This window comes from Pollicipes pollicipes, unplaced genomic scaffold (assembly GCF_011947565.3).
Source record: "Pollicipes pollicipes isolate AB1234 unplaced genomic scaffold, Ppol_2.1 Scaffold_3447;HRSCAF=4054_pilon_pilon_pilon, whole genome shotgun sequence".
Classification (NCBI taxonomy): Eukaryota; Metazoa; Arthropoda; class Thecostraca; order Pollicipedomorpha; family Pollicipedidae; genus Pollicipes; species Pollicipes pollicipes.
Genome location: NW_023596297.1, coordinates 12,388,971 through 12,411,405, shown reverse-complemented (window position 1 = coordinate 12,411,405; position 22,435 = coordinate 12,388,971). Strand labels below are relative to the sequence as shown.

The window sequence follows — 22,435 nt, the reverse complement described above, 5'->3', positions numbered from 1 at the left end:
GCCCTTTGTAACTGGGTAGCCTGTGGCGTGGCGTCATCGACTTTGTCGACGCTGCCTTATCTGGTCGTCTAAAAAGTAAATAGAGAAAAGTAGGAGCGAAACAGCCGGAAGATGTTGCATTCACGACATCCACTCCCAGGACTTTACGCTGGTTACTGCCGACCTAAGATCAGATGTAAAGCCTTCGGGAGAGATTCGTGCGAATTTTTCTGGAAAATTATGGAAAACCTGGCATGTTGGCAGCGCCATTGTTGCACTTCAATTTAGGTAACCGCTTAATTGACGAAAGGTTCAGTTGTGTACAAGCTGATGTTCATTAACTCTATGAGGCTGATTGTGGGCCATGGTAAAAATGTAAAGTAGCTCACTTCCATGTGAGTCCATGAGCTCAGGGCAGAGGACATTCGCCCACTGCATCAACGAGTCGCCTTCCCTGAGTAAGCTCTCTGCCATCTAGTCGTCGTTGCCGTCGTCGTCGTCGAACAGTCCAGGTCGTGTTCACGATGAAACGCAAATGGTGACAAAGTCGAAAATAAGAAGGCGTTTGGTCTACTGGCGCTCATGTGTTGGCAATCCCGGTTAGCAACCAACTGAAAGCAGGCAGGACTCCGTGTCTGGCCGCCGCGGGAAAGGTCACTTGTTGTTTCCGGTCCAGCTACCTTACTGTCCGCAGCTTAACCTGGACTGACTCATAAGCTGCTCAGTGAACTTACGTCTTGTCCACTTAACTCCAGACTTTATACAGTTCTACGCAGGACATCTTGAATCATTCCCTTTGCGAATACAAAAGAAGTGTAGTGAGGCCGAATCAACGATGTTGTCCGTGACCATCGAAATCAGCCGCAAAAAATGTGCTTGCATTTTGTTTTTATTATTTTTATTCATGCCCGCCAGCCCAGAATGCTTGTTGGCTGATGGAATGTTTTAATGACGCCTGATCTTACTTAATGCTCGGATCATCGTGTGGGCTGATGTTAGCGCATTAGCTAGATTGACGACTGACTGGTCTTCACGTTTGCATTGTCACATTTTTTGATACCGAAATCCGGGTAAAATAAACTTTAAGCTGGTAAATTAATTTCCGACTCGGATAATACAAACATTATGCAGCTGGTGTAAATTTCAAGTCACGGCCGCTGAAGCATCGTTGACAAAATTAGGCACCGGCTTTCTTTATCGGTGTTCATCGATAGTGATCGGCAGTTTTCTTGAGCGTCTGCGGCCTCGTGGTCTAGGGAAAGATTCCAGGCTAACGTTCAGCAGCTTGGGTACGGGTCCCAGAACTAGCGCTTGTGTACGACAGGCGGAGGAACCAGTTTGAGCCGACCGGCCAGATCAGCTAGCAACTGGCCACAGGGATCGGCCTGGGGCGAGTCGGCCGCGTCGTAGCGTTGCACGCCGCGCGCATAACCATCCGCAGCTCCGTCTGGCTAAAGGCCGGAGACGTTGTTACTGATGGCCTGGAAGGCGGGAGGCTGTTGGCTGAGATCCGTTGACACAGACTTAATTAGGCCCGGTTGATTTGAGCGGCCCACAGCACACCTCCAGGCACTTATAGCTAGGATTCAGGGTGATTGAAGAGCGGATAGACTACATGGAGCATTGGTATCCGACACCCCGGCACAGCGTGTCAACAGCAAGTTCTGGTTTAGAAGTACCTGGAACCCAACACTACCGCTGGAACCATTTAAAATCAATCAGCGAAGTTCCCAGCCTGAACTTCAATGTTGCTTCATGTTGTTTCACCCCGCTGGTGAGCATCTGCCGTCCTCGGCGGGCCCCAAAAGATCCGGGAGCGCGCCTCTCCCCGCCGTCGCAACGCGTCCCGGCCCTGGTCGTGGCCGCCGCAGACGTCCGTCTGGCCGGCAGGTTCGACTTCATGGTGAACGGCGGCGGCGCGGTGAACCTGCAGTTCCAGCGGGCGCCGTTCCGGCCGATGACCCGCGTGTGGCCGCCGCCTGGAACCAGCTGGTGGTGCTCGAGCCCATCACCATGCTGCTGGACACGGAGCGGCGGCGACGGGAGCCGGCGCCGGCCGCCGCCTGCGCCCGCCACCAGCCGCACCTGCTCCGGCCGGTCATCGTCAACACGTGGCAGCCCGACCTGGCCACCGACGCCGCCGAGACTGTGGCTTGGGTGACCGAGACTCAGGTCAGTCGGACGACCCTTGGATAGTTGTCCACGTGGGCTGGCGTCAGAAGGGAGGTCGCGAGGGCTCGAGTCAGTTGGGGACGCCTTCAGCTGATAAACAAACGGCTGCATTAGTCATCAGCAAACAGCAAATCCCTGTCTGAAACGGGCCTCTCGTGTCTAGACATGAAGTATCTCATCAATATATTTATAAATCCTAGTGTCTTTCCGTAACCCCTCCCCCATATTAAAGTGTTTCGGGAAATCTCCTCTGGAGTTGTCGCAGCCCATGTTCGGTGATAGGTTTGCCAGCACCTGTGCTAGTTAGGACCCCTAGTGCAGCAGATTACCGGATATTAAGCTGGTGACATTCGATCGCCCACCCGGCGACCCTCAGTCCGCCTGCCGTGTTCACCCGGGACGGGAAGACGGGCTGGCGACCTTCCGTCTGCCTACCGTGTTCGCTCCGGGGCGGAAGGACGGGATGGCGGGCTTGCGACTCTGTCCGCCTGCTGTGGTTCCCCGGGGCGGGAGGGTGGGCCGGCAACCCTCAGTCGCCTGCCGTGTTCGCTCCGGGGCGGGTGGACGGGAGGGTGGGCCGGAGACCCTCTGTCCCCCGCCGTGTTTGCTCCGGGGCGGGTGGACGGGAGGGTGGGCCGGGACCCTCTGTCTCCCTGCCGTGTTTGCTCCGGGCGGGGTGGACGGAGGGTGGGCCGGGGACCCTCTGTCCCCTGCCGTGTTTGCTCCGGGGCGGGTGGACGGGAGGGTGGGGCCGGGGACCCTCTGTGCCCCTGCCGTGTTTGCTCCGGGGCGGGTGGACGGGAGGGTGGGCCGGGGACCCTCTGTCCCCTGCCGTGTTTGCTCCGGGGCGGGTGGACGGGAGGGTGGGCCGGGGACCCTCTGTGCCCCCGCCGTGTTTGCTCCGGGGCGGGTGGACGGGAGGGTGGGCCGGCGACCCTCTGTCCCCCGCCGTGTTTGCTCCGGGGCGGGTGGACGGGAGGGTGGGCCGGTGACCCTCTGTCCCCTGCCGTGTTTGCTCCGGGGCGAGTGGACGGGAGGGTGGGCCGGGGACCCCCTGTCCCCCTGCCGTTTTCGCCCCGGGGCGGGTGGACGGGAGGGTGGGCCGGTGACCCTCGGCCCGCCTGCCGTTTTCGCCCAGGGCCGGTGGACGGGAGGGTGGGCCGGTGACCCTCGGCCCGCCTGCCCTTTTCGCCCCGGGGCGGGTGGACGGGCAGGGCAGGCGATTCTTTGTCCGGCTGCCGCGTTCCACGCCGTAACCCCAAAGACCGGGTCACGGCCGCCAGCGTCGGCGTCGGGTCGTCCGGTGAGCTCTTGGGCGTCTCTATCGGTCTCCAGACGGCCCGTGTCGCCTCATCCGCCGGTGAAGTGGATCGGGTCACCCGTGTAGATCGAGGGGGCTTGGGGTCTCGGGCTATCTAACGACACTGCGAGGAGGTCGTAATTTTTAACGGCCTGCGGGAGCCTGGTAGGAGATAAGTGTTACCTGAACCGGCTTAAGACGTCCGGCTTTAAGAAAAAGGAAAGCAAACAAAAATATGTTTGAAAGGCACGATACCATGCACCACACTCATGCAGTGCAAGGTCAACCCACATAACATAGATGCAGTTGGCCAGGCATCGGTGGTGTCCGCTTGTCTTGACATCTTGACATTAGACATCTTGATGTTCACCTGATGTCCACTTGTCCACAAAACCACTAAACTGATCTTTCCTCCGTTGGCTGTTTGTTGTATATATATATATATATATATATATATATATATATATATATATATATATATACATGCAGATCTTGTGAATGATATACTTCTGTCGGCTGAGCCAGTCGATCAGCAGCGATGTTCAGTGCCGGATGGAAAGGTTGCACCATCAGGCTGCACTGGTCCTCAGAGTACAGCGGAAGTCGGGGCTCATGACTCACTTTCCGCTCAGGCGTCCTGTAAGTCATCGAGATAATATGGAGCACCTGCCGCAGCAGCTCTTGGCGCTTGATGACGTCGTCACATGCCCGTACATATCCGAATGAAATCACCGCGACACGGCGATCACACGCCGTCTCACGTAGTTTTGCATTGGCTGCGAGCGGCCGTCAGCCAGCTGACAGCGCGCTCCGAAGACGATGGCGTCATTTCATGGTTATGCGAGCTCACTTGAGCAAATCAGAAGCGGCGGCTCGATTTAGATAGCCGTGGGCACGTACAGATGCCGGAGTTTGTGCTGCAGCAGGTGATGAGTGCAGATTTAAGGGCGCTGCTCCAATGCAGTTGTTGCCATCAAGTAAGGACTCAGAATGTTAGCTACTGCGTCAACCGGTGCCGATTCCGTGCTCAGTTGGCATCACTTACTCACATGCTGGTGATGGTTGGATTATTTAACGACCAATTCAACTTTTTGTCTTCTAGCGTCTTCAATGTGCAACGCCGCCGGTCGCGGGCCTGGCGTTAATTGACTGCGGTCAGGCGTGAAATAATTTAAATAAACCCACCAGCTGCTGGTCCAATTCTGATGGCCTAAAGGCTGAAAAAGAACTATGAGCCGTTTTCATGTATGTTCTCTTTTGACTTGTCTATTCCCAGCGATCAAAATTTGACGTTGTGCTGAGCAGCTTGTGAACCGCGTTGCCGCCTTGCAAGATATTGCCGACGGCACTGTCCCGCTGAGATCGTCGAAGGTCTTGCGTCACATGTTCTTGATACAGAATACGAACTGACGAAATGACACCGATCTAAGTCGGTATAGAAAGTTGGGATCGAGCAACGCTTGCGGTTTGGGAATGATAATGTTACAAATGAAGCAGAGCAGAGCGCGAGGATACTAACCGGTAATTAAATTAAAAATACTGCGGTCATTACAGGACACTTCACTACACGACAATCGCTTATGGCTTTGTCAATGCGCTTTGTTCCGTAGATAGAAGAATATTCAGGCTTAAACCCTCATGATTTCGCTGTACATCACTGGGTCTCACTGGGTCATGCCGTACATCACTTGGGTCTCATAAGGTTGAAATACACGCAGTGATTTAGTATGGTGTGGAGTCCGTTATCAGAGTACTGCTTCCGATTCATTTGATTCAATATTTTGACTCGTATTCATGTTAAATCCAATCAAAAAATCGTCACTCTCCGCCAATATGTTCTTCAATCTAGCAAGCTAACCCAAGCCATGCAGGAGGCTCATTTTCCATCCAGATCACCGCTGTATTCCTATTATGGGAGCTGGCACCAACGACATTTTTTGTTTTCCGCACTGAGAGTCGCGCCAGCCCATCTTGTACGAGCGGAGCTGGCGGCGAATACCCCTATCCGGCCATCCCTGACTGTAATTATAGCTACAGTCCCTTGTTTGCTCGGGTGGATATTTGCTGACTGCAGCCACGGCGACTAATTCGGCGCAATTTGCGCGACCACAACAGGAAATTGGTTTAATTCTGCCTTCTAGAGAAACAAGATGGCTGGGAGTCAAAACCCGGCGGTGACGGTGCCCTGTGACGTTCCCGGATATGACGGATGCTTGCCTGACTCCTTCCGATGAAAACGCTCTCTTTCGTACTCTTATCTCGAAAATGAAGGGCTCATGGTCATAGTAAAATAATGCTACCACGTGTTGTATGTATTCGGACAAATTAGGTGCGCCGATGAATGACCTTTTTTGACGGTAAAGCGCCTTTCAAATCAACCAGAGCGATTTGGATGCCGACGCGTTATTCAGCGCCGAGGTCCTTCCAGCAACATAACCATGGACATGAACAACACTCTACAGCATACCAGAGCTCTGCAATCACGGCTCCGCATTAGTGATTGCGTCGGGAGCGGCGTGTCCCAGTTGCCGAAAAAGTAGGAATTTTCTGGGAGTAAAACCTTCTCTAACTGCTTATTGATATGACGCTGTTGCGTCCTTCAGTCCCACGATGCATAATTATTTATTGCGTACCTTTTAGAACCGCCAGATGATAGAACCTTGATGAGATCTTGTGCCACTTTGGTGCTGGACGGCCTTGGATCGGTACCTTAGTTTTAATTGTTAGAACGTAACCCTGCCCGTAATAACGATACGTCTCCGTTTTGGAGTAAAACTCGAAAACGGAGCTTTGGGGCGCGTTGACGGCAGCTGTCCACACAGCCAACACGGTGCCGTGTCCTGTCGGGTGTCTTACGCGTACAGTGTCTCCGTACAGTGTCTCCGTGTCTCAGTGTCTTACGTGTCTCCCCACAGGTACTGCAGGAGTCGATCGAAATTCCCGGCACTGGCCTCCGCCTCGTGTACAACTCGCAGGACGCCTCGGGCTACCACTCGACGCTGTTGCTCCGGCTGACCTCCGACCCGGTGCCTGAAACGCTGATCTTGGTCCACCTCAAGGTCATCGTCGAGGGCACGGTCTTCACGAAGACGTTTGAGTCCGACCCCAACATTACCTACAGCTACTCCTGGAACAAGCGGAACGTCTACGAGCAAAAGGTTACTTCCGGGTTCACTGAACATTTCAAAGCCCAAAGGAACGAGATCGTAGTGTCTTAATCACAGCAAGCTGCCCAAGAAGCGCACTCTTTCTCCCTTTCGGAACCTCTGTCCTAGCCTGATACACTGCTCCACCGCTGCAGGTGGGTTTATCCACACCCGGCCGAGCATGTTTTTCGGCGCCAATCCCATCCCCACTGCTGGCGCCGGGCGGGGCGTCTGGTGGCGCGCCACACGCGTCATCGGAGCCGCCCGCACGCCCCTTTGAAGAGCCCGTCATCCCGCGCCGCGTCGTTAGCCGTTTTTCAGCGGCGACAGGCCGGCCAGGCGCGGAGTAATCATTAGCACCTGGCCGCGGCGGCGGAGAGGGTCGTTAGCGGCGGCGGCGCGCTGGCCGCCTCCGACGTTTGCTCGAGTCACGCATCGGCGGCCGCGTGCCGCGGCCGACAACGGACGGGCGCGCCCGGCCGAGCGCGTGATGTCAGGAGTCGTCACGACCAGGTCTTAGGTCGCTCGCGTGGCGGTGGTGCTGTTTCCGGACCCACGTCTCCTGGCAACGGCTGGTGCTGGTCGCGGTCGTTGAGCAGGCCCCTTGACGGGGCCTCAGCGGCGACCGCGCGACACAGCCTTCTCGGCCAGGCACCGGCCCGAATGTCCCTCGCCTCGTCGCCAGTTCCCTCCGTCGGCCCGCGGCACTCACCGCCGTGTGGGCCAGCTGTGATCTCGCAATCTCAGTCGGCCACGCACTCGGCACGAGTCTGAAGGGGGCTCCGTCTCGCCGTGGCCGGCGCCGGTGCTGACCGCAGCTGTGAGTCAGCACCGGCGCCGGCTGCGGCGCGCCAGCGCTGCCAGCCGCCTCGCCCCACCCGCCACACCGGCTCCCGGCCGCCCGCGGCCATCGCCGGCTGTTTGTGTGCGGTTCGCCGCCCGTCTCAATCACCACCTCCGATCCTCACACAGCCGGGGGCGGCTGGATTTCCCGGGCCCGACGCGCCGTCGGAGGACCGCCGCCGACTCGCCGCTGCCGCGTCGCGCTCGACGCGCGCCGGCCCGACGCTCCGCTGATGGAGTGGTGGGTGGCCCGAGCTGCCAGGTGCCACGATTCAGTCGGCAGCCGCCCGGGTCTGTCCCACGGCGGCGACTTTTGTCCCGCAGCCGGGTCTCCCGCTGAGACGACGGCTGCCTGCTGCGCCCCCGCCGCCGCCGCGCTATGATTAATCTTATGTAGATTCGCTGGAACGGAAAATTAAATAGCTGCCTCTGAGTGCGGGTCAGAATATTGGATATCGTCGAATGTCTGAATCCCACTTGCCAAGGCACAGTCGGACAGTTGGGCAGCGGTCCCCAGGCGGGTGTGACGGACGGCGGTGTTGGGGGATGTCTTCTGCAGGCATGCTGCTCCGCAACAAAAAAAGAAACAGGGGAGAGAAGTCCTGACAAGAAGAATTTCTTTTGATCCAATTCAGGATAGGCGACCAGCGCCAACTGCCTTCGAGAAACGGATGCTTTAGGCACATCGTCCCCTGCCTAAAATTCGTCCCAAGGAGTGGTCTCGTTGCTATGGATGTTGTCTCAAACAGAATGTAACTTAACCTGCCAGAAACACAGTCATGCAATTTGTATGCGTTCTGACACCACTCCGCATGCTTTCAGTAGTTCTCAAAGTATGCTTGCAATCCAGAGACTCGTAAGTTTGAACGATGTCTAGAAGGCGCTCTTGTGAAACTCACTGGTGTTTACCAAATTCGTCATGCAGAGGTGTCGGTAACAGGCGTGCAGTTTGGCCCGGCACCTTTCGTCGCGGACCATACGGCCGCTGGCAGCCCAGACGTGCGCGATAAGGCGGCTTTGTGAGCTGCCGTCCGCCACCATCGATCACTCGGCCCGACACAACTGAGTCTTTCACGGGGCTGACAGCCGACAGACGGCCGAGGCCCCGTTCGTGACTCGGGACGCTTGCATGTTCGGCTAGTTCCAGCCAGCTCCGGGCCGGTCCCGTGTAGTTGTGACGTCTGGGCATAGCTGGATGAAAATTTAAATTGTAATCGGCAGCGGCTTTGCAACTTGGTCTTCCTGGACGGGCTGAGTCAGCGGTCCAGTTTTACCTGTGTGTGCATGCTTGCTGCTGCGCTTTTGTTCTCACCTCGATGTACGAATAACAGTCACGAGCCACCTAACGGTCTCAATCATGCGCGCCAGTTTGTGGTACAGGCTAGCACGCAGTCGACGTTATTAACACTCCGTTGACAATATTTGGTGTCGCAATGTCCTGGTCTAAGCTCAAACATGTGGTCTGGAGGATAGAAAGCACTACGTCGGCGATGTACCGTTGAGCTGTCCTGCCCGGTGTGCGCCGCGCACCGACTGGTTTTGTTCCCTCGAGCGTAACACAGGTGCACACAAGCCCGTCGGGTCACGTCGGGCGTCGCTGGAGCGCTTCCTGACCATCTCTTTTCAGCGGCCGGCAAAGGGGGATTGAAGACGGTCCGAACCGTTCTACCGGCAGGTTTCATCGCCTCACTCTCTCCCATTGGGCGTGTCGGAACTGGGCAATGTACAAATTTCACCACAAGCGTCACGCCTGCACCGGGACCGTGTCTGGCGCTCATGGCCATGCTCATCACATTCCTGCGTCCTTGGGGCGTGCACCTACGGATGTGGCGCCGTTCGCCACTCACCGCAGCATTTTCATGCCCGCCGTGCATGAACCGAGGCCACAAAGTGAACCGACACAGGTGTTCCCTTTCTATTAGACCTAAACGTATCTCATCCTGACCCTTGCGGACCCGTTCGTGACGCGCCGTGACTGTTCTGTGACGCTCCGGTCTCGACGCCAGGTGTACGGGATGGTGCAGGCGCACGTGTCGGTGGGGTACCAGTACGTCGACTGCGCCGGCGTCATCTGGGACAGCCGCATGCTGCCCATTCCCGGATTCAGGATGGACATCTCTGACATCGGCGGATGGAATCTGGACATCCACCACATGTACAACTTCCACGAAGGTGGGCTCTCCGAACGACTGGCGTGTTTGACGATGCGTGTGTTGTTGTCAGCAGTGGAGCCCGTCTCACAGTGTACTGTGTCGGTGGAGTGCACGTCTGCCATTTAGGACGTGCATTCTGCTCAAACAGCGCCTCCGCTTTGTGTTTTGAAACCGTGCACTTTATTTCGGTTTATGATGCGTGCCCGCGTATATGTCACGCAATCAACATCACAGGTGGGAATTAAGCCTCTGTAATTTCACTGGAATCTCGAAACCTAATTTGACTGGAAAACCGGAACGGCCGGAATATCGACCGCCGAGAGCGCAGCCAGGTCCGGCCGTGACCTCTCCTGACCCCCTCCCCCCCCCTCTGACCACCGCGCCCGCTGCCTGCCCGGCAGGCATTCTCCAGCGCGGCGACGGCACGTCGGTGCACTTTAAGCGGCACCCGCGCCTGGTGGAGACGCTGCTGGGCACGGGACAGCAGCGCCCGCTGCGCTGTCCGCCGGCCAGCTGCTCGGGCGCGGCCAACAGCTCGCGCCTGCTGACGCCCGTGGCGCTGGCCACCGGTGCCGACGGCTCCGTCTACGTGGGGGACTTCAACCTGATCCGGCGCGTGACGCCCGCCGGCGGCGTGTTCACCGTGGCCGAGCTCAAGTAAGTGACGCCGCTGGAGCGCACGCGCGGGATAAGAGTGGAGGGAGGACTGAGAGCTGAAGATTGATGACTGGCAACTGGAGACTGAGGTGCGAACGGTGAGGGAAGATGACCGAGGAGTGAGGACAAAGGACTAGGTAATAGGAAGTGAGCTGAGGACGGATGGCTGATGCTGAGGGCTGAGATCTGAGAGCAACTGATGGCTGCTGCCCGGTTGACAGCCGACGACTGACAACTGACGACTGACGAATGAGGATTAGGGACTGAAAGCTGAAGGCTGAAAGCTGAAGGCTGGGGACTGAGGAGTGAGGGCTGATGAGGATTGATGAAGACTGATGAGGAGTGGTAACTGAGGACTATGGACTGCGGCTAGGGACACAGGAACGGAGGGCTGAGGGCTGAGATTAAAGGGCGATGCTAATGGACTGAGGTCTGAGAGACTTGGTTATGAATGGCTGAGCTCTAAGGAATGAGTTCGTAAAAAGTTCTTGACATGTGGTATGACTGATTGGGCTGACGGACTGGGGCTGAGTGACTGATAGTGAGGCGTTTTGTGTTGAGGCTGAAGAGTTGAGTGACGAGAGATTGGATATGAAGGCCTGAAGGACTGAGGCTAGGGCCAGTCGGACGATAGCTGTATGCGCTTATGATCAAAAAAGATGTATGGTTTGTAACAGGCAAGGTGTTTTATATGCGATAATGACGCTTCTTACCTTCAGCGATGCGTGTAATCTTCATATAAGATCAAATGTCACGTATAGTTTTATATTCAGGGACATTGTACCTGATATGTATCTTGCTTTGCATTCCAAGAGCTGATTCACTCGTCCATGGTAGCCCAGCAGACTGTGACACTGCACCAGGTGTCCCGACCTCCACATGAAGACGTGCTGCTGCTCGGTTGTACTCGTTGAGGACAGACTCTACACAAAGCTGAACCCCGCACGGGACAATGCCGCGCAGGTCGGCGTCCGCCGCTCCAATCCATGTGTCAGGTGGATGGCGTCTCTAAAACCCTCCAGTATAGCAGTGGTATCTCTCCGCCGCAGCAGGAAACGAAACTTGCACGGCCGTGGCGTTCGGCAGCGCGGCGTGCGTCTCTAAAACCCTCCAGTATGCCAGTGGTATCTCTCCGGCGTGGCAGGGAGGGAGCCTTGCACGGCCGTGGCGTTCGGCAGCGCGGCGTGCGTCTCTAAAACCATCCAGCATGCCAGTGGTATCTCTCCGCCGCGGCGGGAGGCCAGCCTTGCACGGTCGTGGCGTTCGGCAGCGCGGCGCGTGTCCGATTAGCTTCGTGTTTACCGTGGCGCGGCGCGCCAGCTCTCGAGATGAGCGGCAGCGTTTACGTTCGGCCAGCGCTGGTAAGCAGCGCGAACAGGAAATTCGCCATGTTTATTTGCCAAACTGCTTTCAGCCGTCGTTAGCGGGCGACGAGGCGTGAAGTTCTCTGGCTCGCTGAAGAGCGCCTCCGTCAGCGAGCAGATAGCTTGTTTCCGGAACGAAAGACGCGTAAACAAGTTTTCTTTGTGTGGTTTTGAGATACCGAGGCGCCTAGCCGCTGAATAAACAGAACGTCAAGGAATTAATTTCCGTTGAGCTCGTACATGCAGTGCGAGCTGCGCATTGTGCGAAGCGATATGCCCCCGCCCCTTTACGCTACACGATTGCTTCCCATCGTTATAGCGTATCGCCTCTTCGCTGAGCCTGAGTGGGGCACGTGAAAGGACCGGTCACCAGCGGCGCGTTCGCCGCCTGCTCCCCACAGGGCCACCCAGGTCAGCTACAACTACTACATGGCCATGTCGCCGGTGGAACAGCTGCTGTACATTAGCGACCCTGAGGCCCACCAGGTGTTCCGCGTCATCCAGATGGACCAGGTGAGGTGGTCGTCCGAACTGCGGAGGTTCAGGTTACGCGTTGAGAAAGAGCCATCGCCAGACATGAAAAGGAACTGTTGTGATGGACGTTAAGGTGGCGATTGGATTACAGGCGCTGTGAAATGAAGCAACCTGGCAAGCTGCGACATGCTTATTTGACATATTTGTGCATTACCATATTCCATATTCTTTGAAACCCACTTGTTCAAAAATGTGTGTTTACCCGAACATTTTTCGGACTGGTCTGTCTCTTTACTATTTAAAAAACAGTATTAATAGCCTTATTCCTCAAGAATAACCAGGATAATGGACAGATAGTCCATTTTGTTTATCCACTCCTATCTGACCATTCTCGTGGCTATTCCACGAGGAATAGGGCTATTAGTACTGTCTGATCTATGTGCATGATTTTCCTCGCAAATACACGTAACAACTTACGTCGTCTTCACTATCTTCACGCATTTGTTGCTCCCTTAAGTACCTTCTTTTTATCTTTGAAATATGTGTACTGTACACGTTGCAAAATTGCGAGTCATTTCACCGCGCCAACATATTTCCCGTAGCGCTCCACTCCATCCGTCAATTTACCTCCCCAGGCGGCACCGGGACCATAACGGGTCTCTGACTGCTGGTTTTTTGCCGCCGCAGGTCAGTGACCCGTCTAAGAACCTGGAGCGAGTGGCGGGCACGGGCGAGCGGTGCCTGCCAGGGGACGACGCGGCCTGCGGGGACGGCAAACTGGCGCTCGACGCCAAGCTGTCCCATCCGAAAGGTGCGTGCCGGCCGCGGCCAGTAACCCCTGTGGGTCACCGCCGACTGACCCGTGGCGCCGCCGGCGGCGTGGGCGCGGGCTGTTTTTCATCGAGGACACAGCGGGCCGGTATCAGGCCATCTTGCGGTGCATCGCATTAGGATGCCTGCCATTTCCGGCGATTGGATCGGCTTCATCGGTGACAGAAACATACGACCTGTCGTGTCACTGTAATTGGGTGCGGGGAATGGCGCGCCGTTGTGATATGTATTCACGCGCCATTGTCGTCGCCGGACGTACCTGCGACGGGTGATAGCTGCGCTGTGCCCACCCCACCTGCGCTCGAGATGTATGACATCACCCGGGTGACGTCGCATGCTTCATGCAACGTCCACATGTCTAACATAACGCCTATGCTGTCTCACGTGACTTCACCCACCTCACATGATGCGACCGGCCCATATGACGTGACCGCCTCGTATGATGTCATCTGTCTCACGTGACGACACCTGCGCGCCAGGCCTTGCCATATCGGCCGACATGGTGGTCTATCTGGCGGACGGAACCAACATTCGCGTCATCGGCGCTGACGGCATCATATCGACCCTGATTGGCCACCACGGACACAAGGCCGTCTGGAGACCTATCCCATGCTCGGGCGCGCTGCCCCTGCCCGAGGTGAGACCACTGGCCCATTCAGCCCCAGCTCCTGACCGTGATGCCCATAAAATTGCAGTCTTGTTTGAAAGGGTTCTCATCGCAGTGGGAGTCGAGGGGAACTAACAACATCGTCTGGTGTGCTTCACATGGTGCGAATAAGAGCTCTATCTGACATGGTCAGAGCGCCATCGGTGGCGGCCGTGTTTGACTCTTGACTCCTGACTCCTGACCCCAGACTCCAGTCTGGTCCAGGCTCCAGCACTGAGCCTCGTCCGGCGCTGTGACCGCCTCGCCTGACCCGACCCGGCCGTGTCGCCAGACGCAGCCGCAGTGGCCGACGGCCGTGGCGCTCAGTCCGGTGGACGGCTCGCTGCACTTCCTAGATGACCGGCTCGTGCTGCGCCTCACGCCCGACCGGAAGGTGGAGGTGCGCGCCGGCCGGCCGCCGCACTGCCCGCGCGACCCGGCTGCCGCCAGCGCCGCCTCGCCACTGGCCCCGCTCGGCACCCTGGTCGACCTCACGTTCGACGCGGACGGCGCGCTCTACCTGGCCGAGGTGGACGCGGGCAAGGTGCACTACGTGCGCCGGCTGGACGGCGACGGCCGGCTGACGCTGGTGGCCGGCGCGCTGCCCGCCTGCCACTGCCAGAAGGACCAGTGCGCCTGCGAGCCGGCTGTCGGCCCGGGCGCCGCTGGCGAGCTCGCCACGCGCACGCACCTGGTGAGCGTGTCGGCGCTGGCGGCCGGGCCTGACGGAAGCCTGCACGTGGCCGATCAGGGCACGCTCAAGATCCTCCGGCTGCGACACAACCTGCCGCACGAGGGGCCCGAGTTCAAGGTGATCGACCCTGTGCAGAACAAGGTGTACGGCTTCAACCGGTTCGGTCAGCACGTGGAGACCAAGGACCTGCTGACCGGCCGGTCGATATACCTGTTCCAGTACAGCAAGAACACCAGCTTCGGCCGGCTCAGCAAGATCACTGATTGGTCAGGCAACAGCGTACAGCTGGTCCGCGACTACAGCAGTGTCGTCAGCTCCATCGAGAACTCGCAGGTGGGCGTTCGTGATGTTAAAACGGTCCTCAGTTATCGCGTCGTGGGCTTTGCAGGGCGTGTTTGAAATGTGTCCCGCGCGCGGTGTAGAACACGTCAGGTGGAAGTTCAAGAGAATGTTGGAGAGCTTGTGCGGCTTGAATGAAACTCGTCACGATGGCGAGTGAAGTCCTGTGCGCGCGCATGGAACGCGTGGAACGCATGGAACACTGTCCTACTCTGTTCGAGTTTCTTTTGTGAAATAAGTTATACGAAGGCAGTGGCTTGCCCTTTTATGAGCCACCGTACCATTCTACGGGGGTGTAGGTCCGTTTTCAACTGGAGGGGCTCCCTCAACGTGAACTCCTCTCCCCAATTATGAGGTGAAAAGGGGAAAATCCGGGAAGGAATTAATTCGCTGCTGCACTTTTTAAAATATTTAATCAGAACCCTTTGAATGGAAGGATTTCTGGGATCAGAACTCACCCTAAGCAGTGCTTGCTGTGTGAGTCCTGACGCCTACCACCCGATCGCGCGAACTTTGTGGTAGGTTACACCAGATTTCGTTGCTCATCTCGCTCAAACCATTTTTCGAAACTATGCCCCTGTTTTCATCGCACAAAGGGCCTCATTTGGCACTCTGCGCAGTATTTGCCCGTGAATGTTGTGCGACACCTTGTGACGGCGTTCGTCTTCCGTACAGGGTGAGCGCTGCACCCTACATCACATGACCCGGGACGGCCTGGTCACAAACTTCACCACGTCCGGCAACAAGTACCACTTCCAGTACGACCCTGAGACGGAGCTGCTGCGCTGTCGGAGCGACTCACGCGGCGACGTCTTCCTCTACGACTACGACAGCACGGGCCGCCTGCAGCAGGCGCTGACGTCCACCGGCGAGCGACTGAGGCTGAGCTCGCGGCTGGTGCCGCCGCGTTTCCTCCAGGTGACGGTCGCCAGGGACGACCAGGCGCCGTTCGTGCTCGACATCGACAGTACGCAGGAGTCGACCTCGTTCACCTACGGTGAGCACCGGGACGGGCTGTTCGTTGGCTCTACGTTAGCGTGTGGGCAGTGCCAGGAGGAGGTGGTGTCTGGGAGCCGATGCTGCCATGTGTGACGGTTACGAATGAAGTGTACTGGTTGGTGAAGGTGTGGTCTGGTGCAGGGGCGCAGTCAGGGTTTTCTTGAGAGGGTGAGTTGGAGTTCGGTGAGCACCCGCGCCGATTCAAAATTGTCATTCGGGAGCCATTTATGGTGAAACGCGAAAAAAATCGGTCTAAGACGGAGGGCGCCACCTTGCCCCTTCCGTAAGTGTGTGCCTCTGGTGCGCACATCATTTTTCTGCGTTATGAAATGCAATGTTTCAGGTTAAATAGGCTCTCAACATCAGTCAACGGTATGTCACCTAACCCTTTGTCTTCTGCGTTTCAGAGGACACGTCCACGGTGGTCCAGACGTTGGCCAATAACACGATCGTGCTCTCGGAGCCTCATGATACAGATACATATGTGACTTTCACAAAAATACAGCAGATGTCGCTGCTGTATTCGCCTCCTGTTCAGGTACGCAACCATCGTCAACAGCACTGGTATTTTTGCGCACAGTTCCGCTTCATTTGTTCAACTAAATCCGAAACGTTAAGTCCATATACCGCACCATTCCCTTCACTGTGTCAACCTTGCAATCCCTGTAAATGAAATTAATTCAGTAAAATATGACAATGGTAGCATGATATTCCATTTGTCTTGATATTGCAGGGCCTTTCGCATATCTGGTGGCTTTTAACGGCTCGGCGTTGCGCTGGTGCGTCTGACCGTATGGGCGCTGTTCCGCAGGTTCTGGACGCGGCCGTCTCGCAGCGCCGTGTGGTGAGAGCGGACCTGAACCACGAGCAGCTGGAGAACGAGCTGGCGCTGACCATGGCGCCGCTGCAGGGCAACCAGATGCACGGCTTCCTGGTGGCCAGGACCCTGCAGGTGAGGGATGGGCGGCTGCCAGCGGGCTGGCTTCCGTGAAACACAAACGACCGGGTAGCCACGCATACAATGGCACCGTTGTACTTCACGATGCTACAAGCTATTTTAGGCCATGCCTCACTGCTGGACCCAATGTCCCTCTGGCCTTCTGCATGTGAGTGTGATCACATTAATCTTCACACGACGGCTTTAGATGTCACCGGCCATTTTTTTATATTCTTGTGGGAGTAACGACACTACCGACAAGAGCAGCGGTCCGATTAATGACTTCATGTCGTACAAGATGCTGGATAACGTCTGCAGCTTATGTTTAGACGATCTTTGCCACCACAAGAGCGCCCCATAAACCATTTTTGACACAGCACAGTTCGGCACCCTTGTAATTTTTTTCATACGAAGCTGTGTGCCTGTTGCTTCATCAGTGCAACCCCTCTCCTACGTGACTATCCGTCCCTCTGATCCTCTTCCTTGCTTGATCCTGCATCATCGCGACACCCCGTTTGTCCGGGGCGGGTTACATGCGTCAGCCACGAGTGGGCCAAGAGCCCTGTGGGAAGGGGACCCAGACCGGGTACCCGCGCATGTGCGGGTTAAAGCTCGGCGGTTAACCCTCAGGCGCATGAAAGTCTACCCCACCGTTAACCATTTCCCTTCATCCCATTGTCCTGAAATGATCACTTCTGGTCGAAAAGTCTCTAATCCAGACAAACAAACAGCCGAACAACCAAACCTGCGTGACTCGACCCCGGTGTTCTGCATGTGCCCACTTACCAGTCGCGCACGCCACGCCACCGAATCACGCGGGCGCCCCCACCGCTTCAGAGTAACGGCTCGGAGGTGGTGTCTCTCGACTACGACCCGGTGACGCTGCGGCAGACAGTGTACACGGCGGCGGCGCCTGGCGCGGCCGGCGCCCGTCAGGTCACGCTCAGCGTCAAGTACCGCGAGTCGGTGGAGCCCGACACCTGGTCGCCGGCCGGCCTGCCGCCCATGGTGGTCAGCTACGACAGGTACGTTCGCGGCGGTTATTGCAGGCGTGGAGGACGCGGTAGTGGCCGGCCGCTCGGCTGGTGCGACAGCTGTCGGCTCACAACTGTCGGCTGTTGGTTTGTCTGGTGGTCACGTTGGCAAGTGATCGCTGATTTTTGTGGCGCGACTACTCGTGGTGCACATGCGGTCGTGGTTGATGCAGATGCGCTTGTGACGGCCTCTCGGAACGCATGACATGCCAGTCCCGCTAAGTTAGCATTTAACCAGACTGAGCGATTCTATTACCAATGCACGGCTGAAGCACGAACACCGAGCACACGTTTCGGCGCCGTTGCTGTACCATCATCGTTTCCAGTATCGGCCGCCTGGGGCGCTGGCGTTGGGGTGAGCTGACGCAGGAGTTCAGCTACAGCAGCAGCCGGAGCGGACTGGCGCGGCGCCAGGCGGGCGCCAGTAGCGACACCTTCACCTACGACCCCAACAACCAGCCTGCCACCTTCACGCTGCCGAGTCGGCGCCAGTACGAGTACCACTACGACAGCCGCGGTGGCCTGCAGTTCATCATCACGCCCAGTCGCTCTCGCCACTTTCTGCACGTGCAGCCGTCGCTGGGCTACGTCAAGTTCCAGTACGTGCCGCCGGGCGGCCAGCAGCACCCGTGGGTGCGGCGGTACGCGCAGGACGGCCGCCTGCTGCTGTCGCAGCGGCCCGGCCTCGGCGCCACCGCGCACCGGTACGACGGCGCCGGCCGGCGCACTGCCACGGCCAGCGGCGATGGCGAGACGCGCTTCACGTACGCGCCGAGCGGCGCGCTGGTCAGCGTGCGCCATTCGGAGCGCTTCTTCGGCTACCGCTTCGAGCTGGCGCACCAGGGGCCGCTGCTGCGCGAGCGGCGCGAGCAGTTCGACCCGGAGACGGGACTCAGCTCGGCGGTGTTCCGCTACGAGTACGACGGCCGGCTGCGGCCGACCGGCGTCACGGGCCGCGTCGGCGGCCGCCGGCTGGCGCCGCTGGAGCTGCGCTACAGCGCGCGCACCGGCCAGCTGACGCAGCTCGGGCCATTCAGCGTACAGCGCGTCGCCGACAACGAGACGGTGCTGGCGGCCGGCGGCGCCCGGCTGACGCGCGCCACGGACCGGTACGGCCGCGAGGCGAGCATGGCACTGACCGTCGGCGGCCGGGAGGTGTACCGTGCGCGCCGCCAGTACGACAACGCCGGCCGGCTGGCGGCCGAGCGGGTCTGGCGGCCGGAGCTGGGCGGCCAGCCGCGCAAGCGTACTCTGCACTACGGCCCGGATGGCGAGCTCACCGGCGACGACGCCGACGACTCGTGGCGCTTCGAGTACGACCGCAACGGCAACATGGTGCAGCTGCGCTTCAAGCAGAGCAACATCTCGCTGCAGGTGAGTGTGTGGGCCGCAGCGGCCAGCGGCCCGCTGTGGGGGTGTGCGTGGCTGCACGATGTCGTGCTGTCCGCTGCATGCTAACTTGTTTTCAGGAGGAGAGCTTTCCGCTTTGTTTACCGAGGACGAAGCAATGGTATTCGATGAATGTCGATTGGCGTGCCACTCAAATGCATTGAATCGATGGAGAATACGTGCGATGTTAGAGCAGGCCTCCAAAGACCTTCCCCGCGTCCTGCTATTGTCTTGCCATGCTAGCGAAGGGCCAAACCACGCGCGCCCCCAGCAGCGCACCTTCCGGACAAGTGGCGCCACCTGTACCGCCTCGCGCCGCCAGGTGAACGAGCACGACCGGCTAGTGCAGCTGAGCGGCGGCCAGCTGCGCTACGACTCGTCCGGCGCCGTGGTCGAGAACTTCCGCGAGCACAAGTACCGGTATGACGCGCGCGGACTGCTGGCCGCCGCCGTGCAGCCGACCGGCGGCCAGGTGCACTACTACTACGACCACGAGCGCCGCCTACTGGCGCGCAAGGACCAGCTGGGCAACATCACGCAGTTCTTCTATGGCGACCCACGCCACCCGCTGCATGTCACGCACGTGTACCGGCCCCGCTCCGACCAGCTGACGGAGATCCTGTACGACGACGAGGCGCGGCCGGTGATGGTGCGTGCCGACGCGCGCCGGTACACGGTGGTCTCGGACACGTGCGGCACGCCGCTGCTGCTGTACGACGAGCGCGGCAGGCTGGCGCGCGAGGTGCGCAGCGCCGCCTTCGGCCACCAGGTGAGCAACTCGTGGCCCGAGCTGTACCTGCCGGTGGGCTTCTGCGGCGGCCTCTGGGACGCCGTCACCGAGCTGCTGCACATGCCCGGAGGCCGCGTCTACGACCCGCTGGTCGGCCAGTGGCTGGCCCCCGACGTGGACGGCCTGCTCAGCAACCTGATGAACCCGCGCAAGCTGCACCTGTACCGCTTCAACGGCAACGACCCGATCAACGTGCGGCCGCGGGACGTGACGCCCACAGGTGAGACGCTCCGCACTTCGCCGCGAGACCTGTTGGCCGGCGGAGCTTCCTGGCTGATCGCCGACACCAGATCTGTCTGCTGCTCACTCATTGTTTGCGTATTTGACGGTTCTAGGGCTCATACGCATGAAGTGTAGACTACCTAGTTATGTTTATTTAGCCAGGGAAGCACTGATGATCTCTTGCCGTCTGCAGCTGTCACTGTTTTGTGAATGACCTCATCATCATTGGATCGCCTCTTCAGAGGCTGCTAGTTGTACTGAGCTGCGGTGCCGACGAACGCTGTCCTGTCTTGCGGCCTCCGGGCTCAGCAGCGTGTTCTCCGTGCCTGCAGACGAGGCCGGCTGGCTGGAGCGGCTCGGGTACCGGCTGGACCGGCTGGCGCCGCAGCTCCTGCTGCAGCCGGCCGTGTTCGGACTGACCGGCGGCGCGACGGCGACGGCGGCGGCGGCGGCGGCGGCATCGGCGGCGCCGTGCCTCACCTCTCTGCGGCCCGTGTCGGGCCGACTGGGCCGCCTGCGACGTCTGCTGCTGACGCCGCGCCGGCTCGGCCTCCTCTCGCGCGTGCCCGAGATGACGCTGCGGCGGCAGCCTGCGCCGGAGCGCTGGCCGCACCGCATCAGCAGCCAGCCGGGCCCACTCGGACCGGGGGTCATCCTGGTGGTGAACCTCGACGGCCGCGTGCAGGTGCGCGGCCTGCCCAGCGTCGACCCCATCGCCAGCGACGTGCTCACCACCGTCTTCAACCAGTCGTTCCTGGTGAACGTGACGACGGCGCCGCACCGCTTGGACGTGTTCCACTTCGTGAAGACGGCGCTGTGGAGCTTCGCCGACGACCACGATCAGCTGACGCGGCTGGCGCAGTTCAACGTGACGGCGCACAAGCACAGCGGCGACGAGCCGGGCCGGCACACGGCCGACCTGCGCATCCACACGGGCACGGCCAGCGTGCACGTGCGCTACGGCGCCACGCCGGCCGCCGAGCACCGGCGCCACGTGCGGCACGCGCGCCGGCTGGCCGTGCGCGCCGCCTGGGCGCTGGAGCGGCAGCTGCTACGGCGCGGCTTTGCGTCGCGCCGCTGGTCGGACGCCGAGCGCGAGGCGATCCTGGCGCGCGAGGGCGTGGCCGGCCTGGACTTCTGGTACCGGCACGAGCCGCACGAGTACCCCGAGCTGGCCGGCGACCCCTTCAACGTACGCTTCGGCCGCGCCGGCTAGCGCGCTGCCCGGCCCATAGCTGCATTGTGATATCTCGGCCGAGACAACGGGACCCGGCTGGTCCATATGCGACGCCCTCTTCGCGTATTCAGACATTCTAGTCATGGCGGGCGGTTGTGTGCGAGAGCTGTACGGTGGACGGACGCTTCTGCTCTTGATTCGCCTCCGGTTCAGCGCCGGCCAGAGGTACCAAGGAATGCGGGGTCTCGGGGCCGAAGTCCCTCAACCATTTTCTGGAATGTGCACTGATCTACGTAACATGCTACCGCATGCTGTACATGACAATGCACGTTGTCGGTGCCAGTGTGGATGCTGGTACAATCCAACGCTGTTGTTAGTGTATATGTTTAGTATGAACTATTCGTTTGTGGGCGCGTATGCAGGTCTGGTTATGTAACCATTCCTTTGGCACGCTGCGACGCACCTTTTGAATCTCTGCTTCGTTTCATGTTTGTAACGAATGAAGTCGGCATTACCGACGGGATATACATTTTGGCTGACGGCAGGCCAAATTGTTATAAAGGTGTTGTCTTTTCAGCAGTGCGTTCAAATCCTATATAACTATGGTATGATAACGTCGATGTTTTTAAGGGAATTTCATTACGAACTTGTAAATATACATATTTTCTATCGTGCTTATGTTTGCTACGCATGAACATATCCGCGATCTGCAACTACGGTTGCGGGACGGATGATTGAAAAGCCGACTGGCGCCGGTTTTTCTGGTACTGCCTGTCTGGCCGTGCAAGAAGTCTGCACGCGCCACGTCAGTGCTGATGAAAATATTGCGCATGATCTCTGCACTACCCCCTGGCGTTTCGCGGCATATCCGGCAGTTCGACATTCGGCGTTCAAATCAGTCCGTTTGCGGTCTCCGGGGCAGTGCCAACTACTGATCGACGCCTAACAGACAGGGGAGATAGAGCGATAAGTCGGACATAGCGTAATTAAGCACTACTAACGGCGGGTAATACGGGGATTTGTGTTTGCTAGACATCGCACGGAAAACCATCAAGTAACAGAACGTGACTCACCAGAAAAAGCTAAAAGCTAAGCCCCAAATATGCGTATTTAACCTAGAATGCCTCATAACTTATCTCCCCCGTGCACGACACCGAGGTGCGTTACGTCTAGGCAAAACCAAACGTAGGGCTACGGAGAGTGATAAACCGAACAAACGCTAGCATACCACAAGCCGTCACATTCAGCTGCCTGGCAAATAGAGGTCGGGTCCTCTTGGGGTCACATGG

The 22,435-nt window shown here is 58.5% G+C and overlaps 1 protein-coding gene across 1 annotated transcript in view; it reads left to right on the top strand.

The window, feature by feature from the left end:
* Positions 1–21,185, top strand: part of LOC119091646 (teneurin-a) — a 27,338-nt gene extending 6,153 nt beyond the window's left edge. Inside the window, exons 5-25 of the mRNA XM_037214457.1 lie at positions 2,059–2,151; positions 6,367–6,609; positions 9,447–9,612; positions 9,995–10,058; positions 10,107–10,250; positions 12,016–12,127; positions 12,776–12,899; positions 13,399–13,556; positions 13,870–13,985; positions 14,016–14,118; positions 14,188–14,592; positions 15,274–15,595; positions 16,005–16,135; positions 16,409–16,549; positions 17,372–17,559; positions 17,895–18,209; positions 18,309–18,942; positions 19,280–19,967; positions 20,302–20,335; positions 20,591–20,921; positions 21,018–21,185. Of these exons, the coding sequence (XP_037070352.1) occupies positions 2,059–2,151; positions 6,367–6,609; positions 9,447–9,612; positions 9,995–10,058; positions 10,107–10,250; positions 12,016–12,127; positions 12,776–12,899; positions 13,399–13,556; positions 13,870–13,985; positions 14,016–14,118; positions 14,188–14,592; positions 15,274–15,595; positions 16,005–16,135; positions 16,409–16,549; positions 17,372–17,559; positions 17,895–18,209; positions 18,309–18,942; positions 19,280–19,967; positions 20,302–20,335; positions 20,591–20,921; positions 21,018–21,185 (4,680 nt within the window). The remainder of the gene's footprint in view (positions 1–2,058; positions 2,152–6,366; positions 6,610–9,446; positions 9,613–9,994; positions 10,059–10,106; positions 10,251–12,015; positions 12,128–12,775; positions 12,900–13,398; positions 13,557–13,869; positions 13,986–14,015; positions 14,119–14,187; positions 14,593–15,273; positions 15,596–16,004; positions 16,136–16,408; positions 16,550–17,371; positions 17,560–17,894; positions 18,210–18,308; positions 18,943–19,279; positions 19,968–20,301; positions 20,336–20,590; positions 20,922–21,017) is intronic.
* The last annotated feature ends 1,250 nt before the right edge of the window (positions 21,186–22,435 follow it).